This window comes from Salvelinus alpinus, chromosome 2 (genome assembly GCF_045679555.1).
Source record: "Salvelinus alpinus chromosome 2, SLU_Salpinus.1, whole genome shotgun sequence".
NCBI lineage: Eukaryota > Metazoa > Chordata > Actinopteri > Salmoniformes > Salmonidae > Salvelinus > Salvelinus alpinus.
Genome location: NC_092087.1, coordinates 72,530,243 through 72,547,489, shown reverse-complemented (window position 1 = coordinate 72,547,489; position 17,247 = coordinate 72,530,243). Strand labels below are relative to the sequence as shown.

Below are 17,247 nucleotides of genomic sequence, written 5' to 3'. Positions count from 1 at the left end.
GAGTTGGCAAGACAGAACAAACAGATCTGGGACCAGGCTACTGGGACACAAGGTCACCCCCTCGGGAACTGGGACTTTAAAAGAGCAGACCGTGTTGTTAAGGGGATCAGTAACGGTGTGTGACCAAGACGCGGATGATGCCTCGGCTTCCTCCCAAAGACATCCTTGGCATCCATGTGTTAAAGGGTTGTAGAGAAGGCATATACTGTCTCTTATCTGAGCCATGCAAATAGGATCTGTCACAATGTGTGTTGTACCAATTATGAGGAAGCAGCTTAACTGGTGTGATCTCCTCAGAAGTCCAGAGACCTTCAAAGTGGATTGGATGACTGGTGCTGTGGAGTTCTCATTCTTTATTACCCGTTGTCTTGTGAAGAGACGAGGACATGTGGTCCTGGACCAGAGCTCTCTCTTTCTCTCCCACAGACCAGTCCCGGATGGACCAGCTTAATCATTGACCACACAATTCAAACAGCATGGCCCAACATCAGGCCAAATTAGACGTTGTGCAGGAGATGAATCGTTGTCATGGTCTCTCATCCATGTTTCCCTTCTCTGTGGTATCCAGAGTTCTGGTATCATCAAAGGTTGGATTTGCCTCAAAGAACGGAGAAGAAAAAAAATCCCTTTTGTCATATAATTCACAACAGAAAGGCAACTAAAGAGGTTGTGATTTAATTGGAAAAGTTCTGGAGTCTTCTATGGGTTTTTAACACGTTTTGAGTAAGGTTCCGCCGAATTGTATTTAATATATAGAAACCAAAACAAACCGAAAGCACATCGCTCCGCAAACAACCAACCCATTGCTTCATAACTCTACAAACAAGTTTTGAATGAAATTCATAGTATGAATTACACTCCTTGAATATTGTATTTGGGTCAGGAAGTGCCGGATATTATGAATGTTTGAACGGCAGAATGAAAGCAGAACAATATTTGGTTATGGGTGCATGTAAATCAGTAAATGATCCACTGGTGCAGACTGTGGGCAGATTGTATCCGAATGGGATGTGGGAGAGATTCCTGAGAGAAAACATTCCTTTGGGAACGCCGTGTTGGCTGGCCAGGAGCACCGGGTGGGCACAGGGTGCATGTAGGGTAAAGGGGATTGCTTTTCAACGAGGAGAATTGGAATTTCAGTTTACTGACTGAAGTTAATTGGAATTGACCCCAACTCTTGAGGGGAGTGGGGAATGTGGTGGCTGTGCTATTTAAGATGGTTTGAGACGCTATAGTAGTACTAGTGCACCACTGCTGTCAGCTGGCATGATTAACAGGGAAATCGGGGGATTATGTTTAAGGTCTTGAAATGGTCAGTGTAGTTGTCATTTGAAATGAATCTGCAGTGCTTGTTTTTTTTTTTTAAACACGTTGATTTTTATAGTCTTCAGGTGGCGTATGAGTTGACTCATTTCTCATTGATGTCTCTTTCGCTCTCTCGTCTAGGCCTCTTCCGTTGTGTCTCTACTGACAAACAGGAAACCGTGAATCTACCACAGAGCCTGAAACCTCACATATGGGGTTGAAAAATGTAGCTTGTGTGCAATCTTTACTAGAGAACACAGCTATACATATCTCTGTATGAGCCCGTATTAACATTCATTATACATGACAGTAGAGAGGTTAGATGTGGCACGCAGACACTGGTGCTATCCCATACCATAACCACCACCAATGCAGTCCCCTATCATACCGTGTAGCATAACTAGCTTTCAGCATTCAGATCTCAACCACTTCGTTACACAAGATAATTTAACTTCTAAACATCTTACTTCCACCCTTATTCGTTCATGCCTTTTTAAATAGAGTCCTCCTCATTTGACCAAGGTGCTGGGTGTCCACATGGTCCACATTGATCTAGGATGAGTGTAACGAACCAGTGTGTAGATGAATCAGAGCTGGTTCCCAATGGAGCAAATCTGGATGTGTAGTCTGGAAACAGCAGCTGTTAGGGTCTCATCCATCCATCCATTCATTCATCCGTCCATGCAAAGGAAAATGAGGATGGACTGAACCTTTAAACTCCACTATGTCCGTTCAGCGACGCTCCACATTCTTTCCCTTAGTACTTAAATCTCTTTTCACACTCAAGTCAGAAAGGGCAGTTAGCCTTTTTTCAACCCCAGTCGTAACAGTTGTCTGTTTTCAGAGTTCTGGTAAACACTGTGAATGGTAGTCAGTTGGAAAGGGTTAAGAAAGTGGAAAAAATAATTTGATGTTGTGTTTTGAGGGTTAATTCTGGGGTCAGCTAGGCTAGGTGTTTTCACAGGTCAAATATCTTATTTCCTTTGAATAAGCAACAGCTGCTTTTTTTGGGCTCAGGGGCCCTTCGTCTTCAGTTTGGATGCAACGCGTATTGGAGGGGGCTTCACATCAAATTAGGGTCATTTAGCGTGAGCTAAGTTTAGAATGTGTAGTAGTCATAGTTTCACTGGTCAGTTTTAATCAGGTGAATCAGCCAGAGACCCAGCAGGCTTCAAAGGCTACCAGTGCTCTGTAGAACAATTTCTACGCCTGGCTGCTATTCTGACTCATAAAAGGAAGGCAAGGCTTTCTATAAAAGTTTGATGGGGCCCCATCTATTGGATCTTCAAACGCCAATGTTTTTCTTGTAGCTCATAAATGATGAGGAAGTTGAAATGTTTCTCTACACCCGCAACAGCATGTGTATGTGACCAATAATATTTGATCAGTGGTCACTGTTGAGGAGAGTGAAACTGATCGTTCTCGTCAGTTGTGCCAGTCAAACCAGAACAGAGAATTCAGACAGTAGCTTCTCAGGCCGGTTAAGCCACTGCCATCAGCACCATTTTTTCTCCTCGCTCTCTCTCTCTCTCTCTCTCTCTCTCTCTCTCTCTCTCTCTCTCTCTCTCTCTCTCTCTCTCTGTGTGTGTGTTGTCTCTATTCTTAGAGAACCCAGACGTTACCCACCAGATGGCACAGGGGGAGCTGGCATTGTGGTACCCAGGCATGGGATGACTTATAGACCCTTAATATGTCATTAGTGCTGGTTTGTATCCTGTCTCTTAGAGAGGCTGCTTCCTGCACAGTAGGGTCCTTACTGTTTTTTTTTTTTTTTCTTTGAACCTTTATTTGACCAGATAAGTTGACGGAACACATCTAATTTACGGCAATGACCTGGGGAATAGTTACAGGGGAGAGGAGGGGGGGGATGAATGAGCCAATTGGAAACTAGGGATGATTTGGTGGCCATGATGGTATGAGGGCCAGATTGGGAATTTAGCCAGAACACCGTGGTTAACACCCCTACTCTTATGATAAGTGCCATAGGAACTTTAGTGACCACAGAGAGTCAGGACACCCATTTAACGTCCCATCTGACATTTTTGTTGTTATTTAAGACGGCAATATCCCCAATCACTGCCCTGGGGCATTGGGATCTTTTTTGTTGTTGTTGGGACCAGAGCAAAGAGGGCCTCCTACTGGCCCTCCAACACCACTTCCAGCAGCATCTGGTCTCCCGACCAGGACCAACCCTGCTTAGCTTCAGAGGCAAACCAGCAATGGGATGCAGGGTGATATGCTGCACGCACACATGTAGGTAGGGAGGTAGGCACCTGACACCACAACATCAACAAAGGCCCTGTACATGCCATTGTGTCAGTACTTTGTGTGCACTTCAACATCTTATTCCCACTACAGGGGATTGTCTGTTCAACAGGGATAGCAGCACAGCACATCTGCTCTTACATACAGTAGGGGCTAATGCGGTTTCAACCGACCAAAGGGTTCACATTTCCCCATTTGATGGAATGTTTAATGTAAGCTTAATGAAAGCGCATAAAGAAGTTGAAGGGTGCTTTGCCGGTCGAGGGAATACAAAAACAAAACCCAATACTCTGACGGTGATGTGCGTTGATTGATGACGGTAAAGAGGCACGGATTTTTCTTCTATAAAGTTCATGTTCCCAGGACGTTTCAGCCAAGCCACTGTGGTATCTTAGCCTCCATCGATCAGCACAGGGTCTGGGAAACTGAAGGTCGAGACTGCAGCTCCACACAGTTACTGGTAAGTGAAGGTGTGGTCCAACCGGCACCACCTACCCATTCTCTTCTATTGTGTTGTCTCACTCTGACTATTAGTGGAGGACAAAAGGACATTCAGAGATTCAGTCGTTCAGATATTCATTCTGGGGTGTGGGTTTGGAAGTATGTTTTTTAAAATGATTATATATTTTTTTATTTCACCTTTTATTTAACCAGGTAGGCAAGTTGAGAACAAGTTCTCATTTACAACTGCGACCTGGCCAAAATAAAGCAAAGCAGTTCGACACATACAACAACACAGAGTTACACATGGAATAAACAAACATACAGTCAATAATACGGTAGAAAAAGTCTAAATATATTGTGTGCAAATAAGGTAAGATAAGGGAGGTAAGGCAATAAATAGGCCATGGTGGCGAAGTAATTGCAATATAGCAATTAAACACTGGAGTGATAGATGTGCAGAAGATGTATGTGCAAGTAGAGATACTGGGGTGCAAAAGAGCAAGATAAGTAAATAAATACAGTATGGGGATGAGGTAGATAAATGGGCTGTTTACAGATGTGCTATGTACAGGTGCAGTGATCTGTGAGCTGCTCTGACAGCTGGTGCTTAAAGCTAGTGAGGGAGATATGAGTCTCCAGCTTCAGTGATTTTTGCAGTTCGTTCCAATCATGGGTAGCAGAGAACTGGAAGGAGAGGCGGCCAAAGGAGGAATTGGCTTTTGGGGTGACCAGTGAAATATACCTGCTGGAGCGCGTGCTACGGGTGGGTGCTGCTATGGTGACCCGTGAGCTGAGATAAGGCGGGGCTTTACCTAGCAAAGACTTATAGATTACCTCGAGCCAGTGGGTTTGGCGACGAGTATGAAGCGAGGGCCAGCCAACGAGAGCGTACAGGTCGCAGTGGTGGGTAGTATATGGGGCTTTGGTGACAAAACGGATGGCGCTGTGATAGACTGCATCCAGTTTGTTGAGTAGAGTGTTGGAGGCTATTTTGTAAATGACATCGCCGAAGTCGAGGATCAGTAGGATGGTCAGTTTTACGAGGGTATGTTTGGCAGCATGAGTGAAGGATGCTTTGTTGTGAAATAGGAAGCCGATTCTAGATTTAATTTTGGATTGGAGATGCTTAATGTGAGTCTGGAAGGAGAGTTTACAGTCTAACCAGACACCTAGGTATTTGTATTTGTCCACATGTTCTAAGTCAGAACCGTCCAGAGTAGTGATGCTGGACGGGCGGTCAGGTGCGGGCAGCGATCGGTTGAAGAGTGTGCATTTAGTTTTACTTGCATTTAAGAGCAGTTGGAGGCCACAGAAAGAGAGTTGTATGGCATTGAAGCTCGTCTGGAGGTTAGTTAAGTGTCCAAAGAAGGGCCAGATGTATACAGTAGTCTGCGTAGAGGTGGATCAGAGAATCACCAGCAGCAGGAGCGACATAATTGATGTATACAGAGAAGAGGGTTGGCCCGAGAATTGAACCCTGTAGCACCCCCATAGAGACTGCCAGAGGACCGGACAACAAGCCCTCCAATTTGACACACTGAACTCTGTCTGAGAAGTAGTTGGTGAACCAGGCGACGCAGTCAATTGAGAAACCAAGGCTGTTGAGTCTGCTGCTAAGAATGAGGTGATTGACAGAGTCAAAAGCCTTGGCCAGGTCGATGAAGACGGCTGCACAGTAATGTCTCTTATTGATGGCGGTTATGATATCATTTAGGACCTTGTGTGGCTGAGGTGCACCCATGACCAGTTCTGAAACCAGATTGCATAGCGGAGAAGGCACGGTGGGATACGAAATGGTCGGTGATCTGTTTGTTAACTTGGTTTTCGAAGACCTTAGAAAGGCAGGGTAGGATGGATATAGGTCTGTAGCAGTTTGGGTCTAGTGTCTCCCCCTTTGAAAGGGGGATGACCGCGGCACCTTTCCAATCTTTGGGGATCACAGACGATACGAAAGAGGTTTATAACAGGCTAGTAATAGGGGTGAGCAACAATTTCGGCAGATGACTTTAGAGAGGGTCCAGATTGTCTAGCCCGGCTGATTTGTAGGGGTCCAGATTTTGCAGCTCTTTCAGAACATCAGCTATCTGGATTTGGGTGAAGGAGAAATGGGGGAAGCTTGGGCGAGTTGCTGTGGGGGGTGCAGGGCTGTTGACCGGGGTAGGGGTAGCCAGGTGGAAGGCATGGCCAGCTGTAGAAAAATGCTTATTGAAATTCTCAATTATAGTGGATTTATCGGTGGTGACAGTGCTTCCTAGCCTCAGTGCAGTGGGCAGCTGGGAGGAGGTGCTCTTATTCTCCATGGACTTTAGTGTCCCAGAACCTATTTGAGTGTGTGCTACGGGATGCAAATTTCTGTTTGGAAAAGCTAGCCTTAGGTTTCCTAACTGCCTGTGTATATTGGTTCCTGTATAGGTGATGTATGCGTGTGTGGTAGTAACTGGACGAGGGTCCTGGTTCGGCCCTGAAATTCTAGCTCTGATAGACCAGTTGGGAACACTGTGTTTATTTGCTGCACTTTTCCCAGGGCTTCCTTGTGGAAAGTCTAGGCCTTCCTAGTCCAAATAAAAGAAAGCTCCTACTGTAATGGTATCACAAAATGGTTACGTATTGTGTGGAATGCCATTGGAGAAATTTCTATACTGAATATATCACACTGAATATATATCGCGCTGAATTTAGTGTCAGATCTGAGGCGGCGTTGTTTTATGGGCATGCTCACAACTGTCGTTATCAGACATGGACAGGAAATAACAATGACTTCCCGTGTGCAAGGTGAAACAAAACGCAACACTTTAATCATCAGACCCAGCCAGCTAAAGCGAGAGGATGTGGATGCTAGTGTGATGAACAGGAAACCCAGACATTGGGGTGAAGATTTCACTGTAAAGACAGACATGGCTGTTGATACTCATCCATATTCATCAGGTCAACAGGCACACAGCTACAGGAGCAGGGTGACGTGGTTACAATGACATGTCACAGACAGCTAGAGCTGACGTTGTCAAACTCAAAAGGGAGTTCTACTTTCTCTCATACTGTGAGTGTACTGTATGGACACAAACTAGAATGTAAAGCACTGGAAACGACAGCCACAGTTCCCCGTGTCTGGAGCATGTTCATAGTGGTCCGTGTTTACAGTATGTACATTCGTCTTGAAGTTTGTCTGTGGATCTTCTGCTCGCATGTTTGAATTCATTCACAGCTATTTTGGTGGCTGTGATATGTCTCTGTCTGTGGTTTGGAGTGTCTGTAAACCTCGAGCAGTAGATGATACCACAGCACGCTGTCAAAGGAAAAACACACCCAACTATCTCCTCCCACCCCTCCAGGGCTAACGTGTGTACATGTAACAGTTGAAAGCAGCTTGTTGTCTGTTTAGTAGGCTCATCCAGATACTGCTTTGGCAGTTAGCCTTTCTACAATAGACAGTCATACCTTCTCTTCAGCAACTTTGGACTATTTTAGGTCTACTTCACCGTAGACTGTACTTTTCATCTACCTGCCTCCCAGTCACTCACTCAGGTGAGTTGAAACTTGTAACTGCTACTATTCTACAACACGAGTCTGTGTACCTTTTTTTGTAGTTTGAAATATTGTGAGTACTACATACACTTTACAGCTGCAGCTTGCCACTATTTTTCACCATAACACAGTAATTCACAAGTCTGAATCCAAACAAAATGAATGGTTATTGTAAGACACGCACGTACATCTTCAGATGTAGGTGATCAAATCAAATTAAGTTTATTTTATATAGCCCTTCGTACATCAGCTAATATCTCGAAGTGCTGTACAGAAACCCAGCCTAAAACCCCAAACAGCAAGCAATGCAGGTGTAGAAGCACGGTGGCTAGGAAAAACTCCCTAGAAAGGGAGCGGATGTAGGGAGCGGATGTGTTTTGTCTGCTTTTCTGTGTGTAATTTATTGGGCTGAAGTCTCTATAGGTTGTTGGCTGCCTCACTCAGTTTAATTCCACAGGGATCTGTGTTTGTCTATTTTAGACGGTTGGGGGGGGGGGGGGGGGGTTCTGAGTCCTTTCATGCAATGTTTTGTGTTGGTGTATGAGTCGGTGTATGAGTGACTTATTGTGTGAGGTGGAGTTGTTAACTGTGATATCCGTGTTGATACTGCTGAAGCATAGCATCCATTATTCCTCAAACATGCCTCTACTGTTGTGTAGAATCAGTTTGATAAGTTACATTTGTCCGTTGTAGTTTGAGTTCAGTTTGATATAACCAGCTGGAATTCAGTGAACATTCGTGGTATCTACTCATTGATCGGCAGCTACAGTGACGAGTGAGATGGAGAATATTTATCATAATGTTTGTCAGCATGGAACTCTCCTATTTAAAATGTTCCATGCTGAACACTGATCTCTCTCTCTCATCATCAGGGTCAGAAGTCAATCCGAGCCACAGCAACATGTCCGCCCCACCACATCCGCAACCCCCTGCCAAGGGAGCGTCACATGGCACTGGCGACTTCAGCTACGTGGGCATCGATGCCATCCTGGAGCAGATGAGGAGGAAGGCCATGAAACAGGGCTTTGAGCTCAACATCATGATCGTCGGTGAGTGGTGTTGAACAGTGAACACACACAAGCAAAACACACACGCATGCAACACACACCCTTTTGAAATCATGGATGTGAGTGAATGGTTTTAAACACACATGAACACACACACACACACATACTTCCTCTGTTACATCCACACATCCCCAGAGAGAGCGAGACACTTTCTTTTCTATACACTGTATTTAAATGTTTTCAAGGTCACACTGTCATTTGGAAATGAGCCTGGAGTGAGTGCTTGATCTTCCAGGACTAACTAGCGTGAAACCCCATTGGGGAACCCTTACCCCGATTGCCCCTGAGATTGCTACACACTACACATCCTTCAGTAGATATAGGAAAGCTGTCAGGCAGAGCGAGATGGTGAGGTAATGAGGCCCATTAATGTTGACAAGCTCTAGCAGACTCTACCCTGCCCTCAGCTCACCACAGCTCGCGAGTCACCGGATCTCAGATCTCAACCCATTTGAACACTTATGGGAGATCCTGGAGCAGTGCCTGAGACAGCGTGTCTCGTGGAAGAAGGGTGTCGCATCCCTGCAATAGAGTTCCAGTCACTTGTAGAATCGATACCAAGGCACATTGAAGCTGTTCTGGCGGCTCGTGGTGGAGCAACACGCTATTAAGACACTTTGTTGGTGTTTCCTTTATTTTGGCAGTTACCTGTGCTTTACCACGGTGAGAAGGGATTGAAGCTACAAAGAGCATGTTGAAGGACCTCGAGTCTCTCTTCCCAGCTTAGATGTCTCTTTGTATTTGTGTATGGTGGCAGTCAGTGGGGATGGTGGTAGAGTAGAACACACACACACACAGTACTCCCTGAAGGAGTGTGTTTTGTATACATACTAGTTGTCATAGTGGTTCTGAGGAGATCCTAAACCATTGGAATGTTTAAAAAAAAAAAAAAAGTTGGCATCTCATGGTACCAAGTCAAAGAAGACGTATCTGGGCAAGGTCAAAAAGTATTCATTTCTGTCATCGCTGTCATGTAGGAAGATCAATTCAATCAAAAAAAATGACGCCAGACTTTCATCATCTCTGACTAGGCTATATCTTTCTCTTGTGGGCACGCCGTCACTGATCTGCATCACAACCCTCATAGTTGTTTTCGGCAAAGGGCAGCATTCAGTCAGCGCGTTCAGAGACGTCAGAAACGTGTGCACCCCTGAAGTGGAGTCGTAACGTTGGAGAAAGGCCCACCTGTAGTGAATGATAGTTGCGTTCATGAGCCCAGGTTATGTTGTGCAATTGTGCGCTTACATGTTTTAGTGGCTATTGGTGTGTGAGACATGAATCACATGATAAAGGCCAGGTTAGAAGAGAGGGTAGTGTTATTGCTTGTTGCTGCATCCCTATCTGCACATATAGGATCTGTCCATCAAGTCCTGATGATTTAAGATAAAGAAGACATTTTATACGGTTGTCCTTTTTACAGGGATATAGTTGATCCAGTGACCTATAGTATCCAGGGTCATACTTGATGGGAAGTCGTTTTACTACTGTACAAGTGCCCAACTGATTGGTTTTGAAGTGGCCGTTTTGGCTATCCTCTATGACCGTCTTTCCCAAACTCGGTCCTGAGGCCCCCTCTGGGTTTCTGCCCTGGCACTACACAGCTGACTCAAATAACCAACTCCATCATCAAACTTTGATTATTTCAAACCTGCCAGGGCAAAAACCTAAACGTGCACCCGTGAGGAGCCCCGGGACAGAGTTTGACACCGCAGCAGTACTCTCGGTCCCTCTCTAAAGGCATTGTGTGAAAGGTCAGTGGAGATGTAATCAGACTCCAATCTCTGAAGGCCCCTCTGTGAGATGTATTACCTTAATCCCAGCCCTAAAGCCCCTTAGACCGCAGCAGTGTCCCCTATGCATAAAGGCTAATTAAGCTGGCATGGCTGTGCTGCCGATGCCCACTGTCAGGCCTGCTGCTAATGGATGCCTATGGGGAGGTAGAAGAATCAATCAAATGTATTTATAAAGCTCTTCTTACATCAGCAGATGTCACAAAGTGCTTATACAGAAACCCAGACTAAAACCCCCAACAGCAAGCAATGCAGATGTAGAAGCACGGTGGCTAGGAACAACTGCCTAGAAAGGCAGGAACCTAGGAAGAAACCTAGAGAGGAACCAGGTTCTGAGCGGTGGCCAGTCCTTTCCTGGGTCTTGGTGAGGAGTGTGTGTGGCTGGTCCATCTGTCCTCTGTGGCCCTACAGCAGGCTGGAATGGCCCGACAGCAGGCTGGAATGGCCCGACAGCAGGCTGGAATGGCCCGACAGCAGGCTGGAATGACCCTACAGCTGCCCTGCTGTTGTCATAGTCAGTGAGTGCATGAGGACACACTCTTTGTCTAGCTCGGTCTGTCACATGACTTGTGTAGGGTCTCTGTTCAGAGTCAGGAAAGCTATTGTACATTCACGACAGGTTAGAAGAGCCTCATTGTTGAAGATAAGTCCCTCTGTTTTTGTGTGTGTCCAGACCTATAGTTCACCCCTTGTGTTGGTCTCTAACAGGTCAGAGTGGTCTGGGGAAGTCAACCCTGATGAACACCCTGTTCAAGTCTAAGGTCAGCAGGAAGTCTGTGGTGTCCAACCCCGAGGAGAGGATCCCCAAGACCATCGAGATCAAGTCCATCAGTCACGGTAACACACACACACACACACACACACACACACACACACACACACACACACACACACACAAACGGATCTGTGGTATGCAGTATACATTAACAATGTAATACATGTCATGGATATCTCCTGTGTCTCTGTCTAGACATCGAAGAGAAGGGCGTGAGGATGAAACTAACGGTAATCGACACTCCCGGCTTTGGGGACCACATCAACAACGAGAACTGGTGAGTTGTAGTTTTTTTTTATCCCTACCACAGAGTGAATGACTGTCGTCGCCTGTCTGTGAACTCCATTGCCCATGTGCCCCCCCCCCCCCCCCCCCCCCAACAGCTGGCAGCCAATCATGAAGTTCATCAACGACCAGTATGAGCAGTACCTGCAGGAGGAGATCAACATCGACAGGAAGAAGAGGATCCCAGACTCACGGGTTCACTGCTGCATGTACTTCATACCACCTACTGGACACTGGTGAGTTATGGACTCACACTCACTCACACACTCTGTTTGTTTGTCTGGGACTTCACCACTTCCTCTAGACTGACCCCCTTTTCCTTCGACCACTTATAGAAGTCATCTTGTCCACCGAGACTCAGAGGTATCGCTTTGGGAATCAGGTTTCACAAAGACTCCTTTGACTGCAGACGCTATAGTACCCACTGTCTTGGAAAACTATAGTACCGAATCCTATAGAGTGTGAAAGCAAACCATGAGTGCCAGGGAGACTAAAACCATGTATGTACAACAAAGCGTTTAGGATACATTTGTATATTTGACCAGGAACCGCGACTTGGCAAATTGGAGAATTATTTCATATTAACTAACCGAAAGATAAACCATCAAAGTCCTAGACATTCATGCAAAGTTAAAAGCATTTATTCTAATAGACAGGGACATGGTTAAGTGACTTCAGTCTGTCTCAGAGCATGTAAAGATTCTGTCAAGGTCCTGCAGTCTTCTAGACGTGTATGCATTACTAACAGAATAGTTTTAAACACCCAGGGGGTGGCTATTTGTTTCATTTTTCGGGGTGGCAGGTAGCCTAGTGGTTAGAGTGTTGGACTAGTAACCGAAAGGTTGCAAGATCGAATCCCCGAGCTGACAAGGTACAAATATGCCCCTAAACAAGGCAGTTAACCCACTGTTCCTAGGCCGTCATTGAAAATAAGAATTTGTTCTTAACTGACTTGGCTAGTTAAATAAAGGTTAAATAAAGGTCAAATAATATTAATACCAACCACATTGCTCCCTGCCACTCTGTTAGTGATTTAGCAAGTGTTCCCTTTACTCATGTCTGCAGTTTGTTGGACACTTTCATCCCTGTTAAATGAATCTGTGTGTGCACCCTGGGTGGACATACACACACACACACACACACTGTCTGAGAACATATCAGGACTCCATCTACTGGCTCACAATTGTCTCTTCCATCCGCCCACATCATTTCCTTGACCTGTAGCTCAACAGTTGTCCACTAGTTATTCTCTGGAGTGTATTGAGTGTGTGTGGCGTGTGTGTATCCCACTGTTTGACACACTCCCTCACCACCTCCTTATGACACCACAGCTGCATTTTGTGTGTGTGTGTGTGCCTGCCTGCCTGCCTATGTGGCAGCTCTACAGTCAGTGCATTGTCCAGACCCTCTTTCGCAAAGCACGAGCCAAGGCTTTTTCCTTCGTTCTCTCTCGTCCCAAAAGCTAAAATGCATATCTTCCCCTGCCAATCCCCTCCCTCTCTCACCCGCTTGACCTCGAGTGCAGCCTAACCCCCCCCCAAACAGGCTCTCTTGGAAACTTCCAAGCACCTGTCCCCTCTAGACCTCTTAATCAGGCCTGGAAACGGGGAGCAGGAAGTAGGATCTTAACTGCCACCAGGAGACTTCAGAGCAGGAGCACAAAGAGGATGTCCTACCCCTCCACTCCCCACCACTCACTGTGGCGCTACAACCTGGCACTGAGCTAGAGAACACAAGCAACAGGCATAGGGATGCATTAAACACGAACACACACGAACACGAACACGAACACGAACACGAACACGAACACACACACCACACCACAACACAACACAACACAACACAACACAACACAACACAACACAACACAACACAACACAACACAACACAACACAACACAACACAACACAACACAACACAACACAACACAACACAACACAACACAACACAACACAACACAACACAACACAACACAACACAACACAACACAACACAACACAACACAACACAACACAACACAACACAACACAACACAACACAACACAACACAACACAACACAACACAACACAACACAACACAACACAACACAACACAGTCAGCAAAAGCAGATGGGACGACAGGGGATGGAGGAGAGGCCCTAATAATGTGTTTAGTAGCCAATGCTCCTCTACAGGACAATCTAAGGATGAAACCCTGGAGTTGAACCTGGCCCTGTGGGTTGAACCTGGCCCTGTGGGTTGAACCTGGCTCATGGTCTAGACTCAAAGGTTCTGGAACTATTCTCCCAACTCCCGTTCTTCTCTCCTCTTCATTGCTCTCACAAATGACTTCTCCTCTATGGTTGAGGTCTGCAACAAGGGCCTGTAACCAATTACTAACACACCATGCCAAGGCCATGGCTGCGTAACAAATGACACCCTGTTACCTATTTTAGTCCACTACTGTTGACCAGGGCCCCTATGTCTCTGGTCAAAAGTAGGGAACTACATAGGGAATAAGATGCCATTTGGGAATTAACCCATGTGTCTTGGATAGCTCCATGCTTTGGTGCCATTATGTCCGTAATAGACACGCTGAATATTCAGTAATACTGGTATCTCATATCACCAAATAATAGCAGAGACATCAAGTTTTATAGCCCAATGGTTGTGGCTCTTTTTATTGTCAAACTTCTTGACTGCAATTTGAAGGTATTAGGCCCTGGGTTAGTAGGAGTACTTTAAGTGTCAGCAATTTGCTTCAAGGTTTCATTTAGTAGCTCGACTGGTTTTCAATAGACGTAGGATACGTCCCAAATGGCACCCTATGCTCTGTGGGCTTAGGCCAAAAGTAGTACACACTATAGGGAATAGGATGCCATTTATGTCGCACCTGTAGCCAATGGAAGCGGATGCAGTCTTGACTGCATGGCTGACCACACTCTTTCCCTCAAGGCTGTCCTCTTGTTACCTCATGAAGGATGCTTTCTTTGAGAACTACCAGGGTATCCCACGGTTACGCCAGGCAATGTTGCACTTGGACTCTCTTGACCCGTGAGGTGGTTTTAAAGACATCTGAAAAAGAGGAGGGAAGAGAGCAGTCTACAGTGCGGTCACCCCCCTTCCTCTACATGGTTGCTTCCATTTTGACCACAGAACAGCTTTCGGAGGGTTAGCAGTGACAGCTCAGCCCTCCCTCTGCAGACACAGCTACCAAGTTGACTATTTCCCTTTTTTGAAGTGGAGAAGTTGAGCATATGGCGTCTCTCTGTGTGCATAAATACAGTACATATGTTTAGTGTTTAGTGTGTAGGAGTGCATTTTGTGTGTTGACTTTTTGTTGTTGATAATTTCCCGTTTTTTAAGTGAAGAACTGGATTATAGCTTAATTGTGTGTGCAGATGTGCATGTCTATCTGTGGTATGTGCGTGTGTGTAGACAGATATGTGGTTCACATGTGCAGTGCGTCAATTTGAACCTCGGTCTCACCTATTTGTTCAGAAGCGTGTAAACATCTTTATAGTCAAACATCTAGCGTATGTATTTACTGACCTGTGTACAGTAGGCCTACATACCACTGATGCACATGAAACACATGTGTGTCTGACTTAGTCCACAAAGCAGAGGTCACGATTCCTAAGGGGACAGGAGATCAAATTATAGGCGTAGCCAAGGAGAGCTGCGGCAGGGGATCGTTGACCTATGGGAGATCTCTCTCACACTCTCCCTCTTTCCATGAAGTGGTGTTCTCTCTGTCTCTGTCTCTCTCTGTCTCGCTGTCTGTCTCTGTCTGTCGCTCTCTCCCCCTCTCTCGCTCGCTCCCTCTTACCATGTCACGTGGGTCTCTCTCGGACACCCTTGGCATTGTAGCATGACGAGTATTGACACGCGTAGTGTTCTCTGTTCCCGCCCCGTTCAGTGTTCCGTGTGCATGTCTCTCCCCTCTCCTGAGGGGGCCCCTCTATAGTCCAGCTGCTCCAGGTCTTTGAACCAGGGTGACCCATCATGGCTGGGATAATTGCAGGGGAGAGGAGACCATAAGGAGGAGCTGGAGAGGGAAACAACCAGAGGCATTACTGCCAGCCAAGCAGAGAGTGGTGATACCATAAGAAAGGGAGAGACTGAAAAGAGATTGAGGGGGAAAAAGAGGGAGCATATAGAAAGGAGGAGGCACTGCCAGGCCAGCTATGGTGCTGCTCATACAATGAGCAGAAATTCAGAGTGAGCAACATCTAAAAGGGCTGTTTTTAGATATTCATATTTTCAATGTTGAATAAAGGAATGTGAAAATGTGTATTTCAGACTCTAGATGTACGGAACAACCAGAGGCCCTGCCAGGCTAGCTATAGCCTGAACATTCTCATTCATTCTCCTCGGATAGAGAGCAGATAGGAGAGTGTATACAGGATAGAAAGAGATGAGATGGGGAAGAGAGAAGGTTTATAGGAGATAGTAGAGAAGCTCTGACTTGACAACTTGGGAGTAGGATGTACAAGCTTTGTGAGTGGTCAGTTGAGGACAATATCTCTCATCACGTGATGTTCAATATAGATATGTATTCAATTGCATTATCCCCACATTTTACCCTCTAAAACTGCCATCCATGACGAATCTTGAGAGGACCATTATCTGTTTCCAGGCTTATATCGGTTTCAGTTCTTAACCATTTTGTGTTTAACCTTGGAAAGAGGTTGTGATTCGTCTTTTAAATTTGAGAATTAGGATTATACTGGTACACTGCTGCACAATCACATTGTCATTGATCAGAAAATAATAGACAATGGACCATCATTGCCCCCTAGTGGTATATCTGTCTCATTTCATCCATGACTGAAAATATGTTTGAATAAACGTTTTGGACATGCTTTCAATTATACCACAGTGCTGCATTACAATATAACCTACCAAGTTAAGCTACAGGACTGTTTTACTAGCACAGACTGGAATATGTTCCGGGATCCTTCTGAGCGCATCACATCAGTCACTGGCTTCATCAATAAGTGCATTGATGACGTTGTTCCCACAGTGACTACGTCCATACCCCAACCAGAAGCCATGGATTACAGGCAACATCCACACTGAGCTAAAGGGTAGAGCTGCCGCTTTCAAGGAGTGGGACTCAAACCCGGAAGCTTATAAGAAATCCCGCTATGCCCTCCAAAGAACTATCAAACAGGCAAAACATCAACACAGGACTAGGGTTGAATCGTAGTACACCGGCTCTGACGCTCGTCGGATGTGGCAGGGCTTGCAAACTATTACAGACTAGAAAGGGAAGCACAGCCGCGAGCTGCCCAGTGACACGAGCCTACCAGACGAGCTAAATTACTTCTATATTCGCTTCGCGGGAAGTAACACTGAAGAATGCATGAGAGCATCAGTGTTCCAGACGACTGTGTGACCACGCTCTCCGAAGCCAATGTAAGACCTTTAAACAAGTGAACATTCACAAGGCCGCAGGGCCAGATGGATTACCAGGACGTGTACTCCGAGCATGCGATGACCAACTTGTCTTCACTGACATTTTCAACTTGTCCCTGACAGAGTCTGTAATAGCAACATGTTTCAAGCAGACCACCATAGTCCCTGTGCCCAACACTAAGGTAACCTGCCTAAATGACTACCGACCCGTAGCACTCACGTCTGTAGCCATGAAGTGCTTTGAAAGGCTGGTCATGGCTCACATCAACACCATTATCCCAGAAACCCTAGACCCATCCCAATTTCGATACCGCCCCAACAGATCTACAGATGATGCAATCTCTATTGCACACCACACTGCTCTTTCTCACTTGGACAAAAGGAACACCTATGT

General features: G+C 45.8%; 1 protein-coding gene across 8 annotated transcripts in view; it reads left to right on the top strand.

The window, feature by feature from the left end:
* LOC139567698 (septin-9-like) overlaps window positions 1-17,247 on the top strand; it is a 91,526-nt gene that overhangs the window by 64,825 nt on the left and 9,454 nt on the right. For 7 of the 8 annotated variants that reach the window (XM_071389117.1, XM_071389118.1, XM_071389116.1 and 4 more), the window contains 4 exons: window positions 8,409-8,585; window positions 11,102-11,230; window positions 11,364-11,445; window positions 11,552-11,689. In XM_071389117.1, coding sequence (XP_071245218.1) covers window positions 8,409-8,585; window positions 11,102-11,230; window positions 11,364-11,445; window positions 11,552-11,689 — 526 coding nt within the window. Of the gene's footprint in view, window positions 1-7,355; window positions 7,537-8,408; window positions 8,586-11,101; window positions 11,231-11,363; window positions 11,446-11,551; window positions 11,690-17,247 lie in introns of those variants that run through there. The other variant, XM_071389123.1, reaches the window with a different exon arrangement.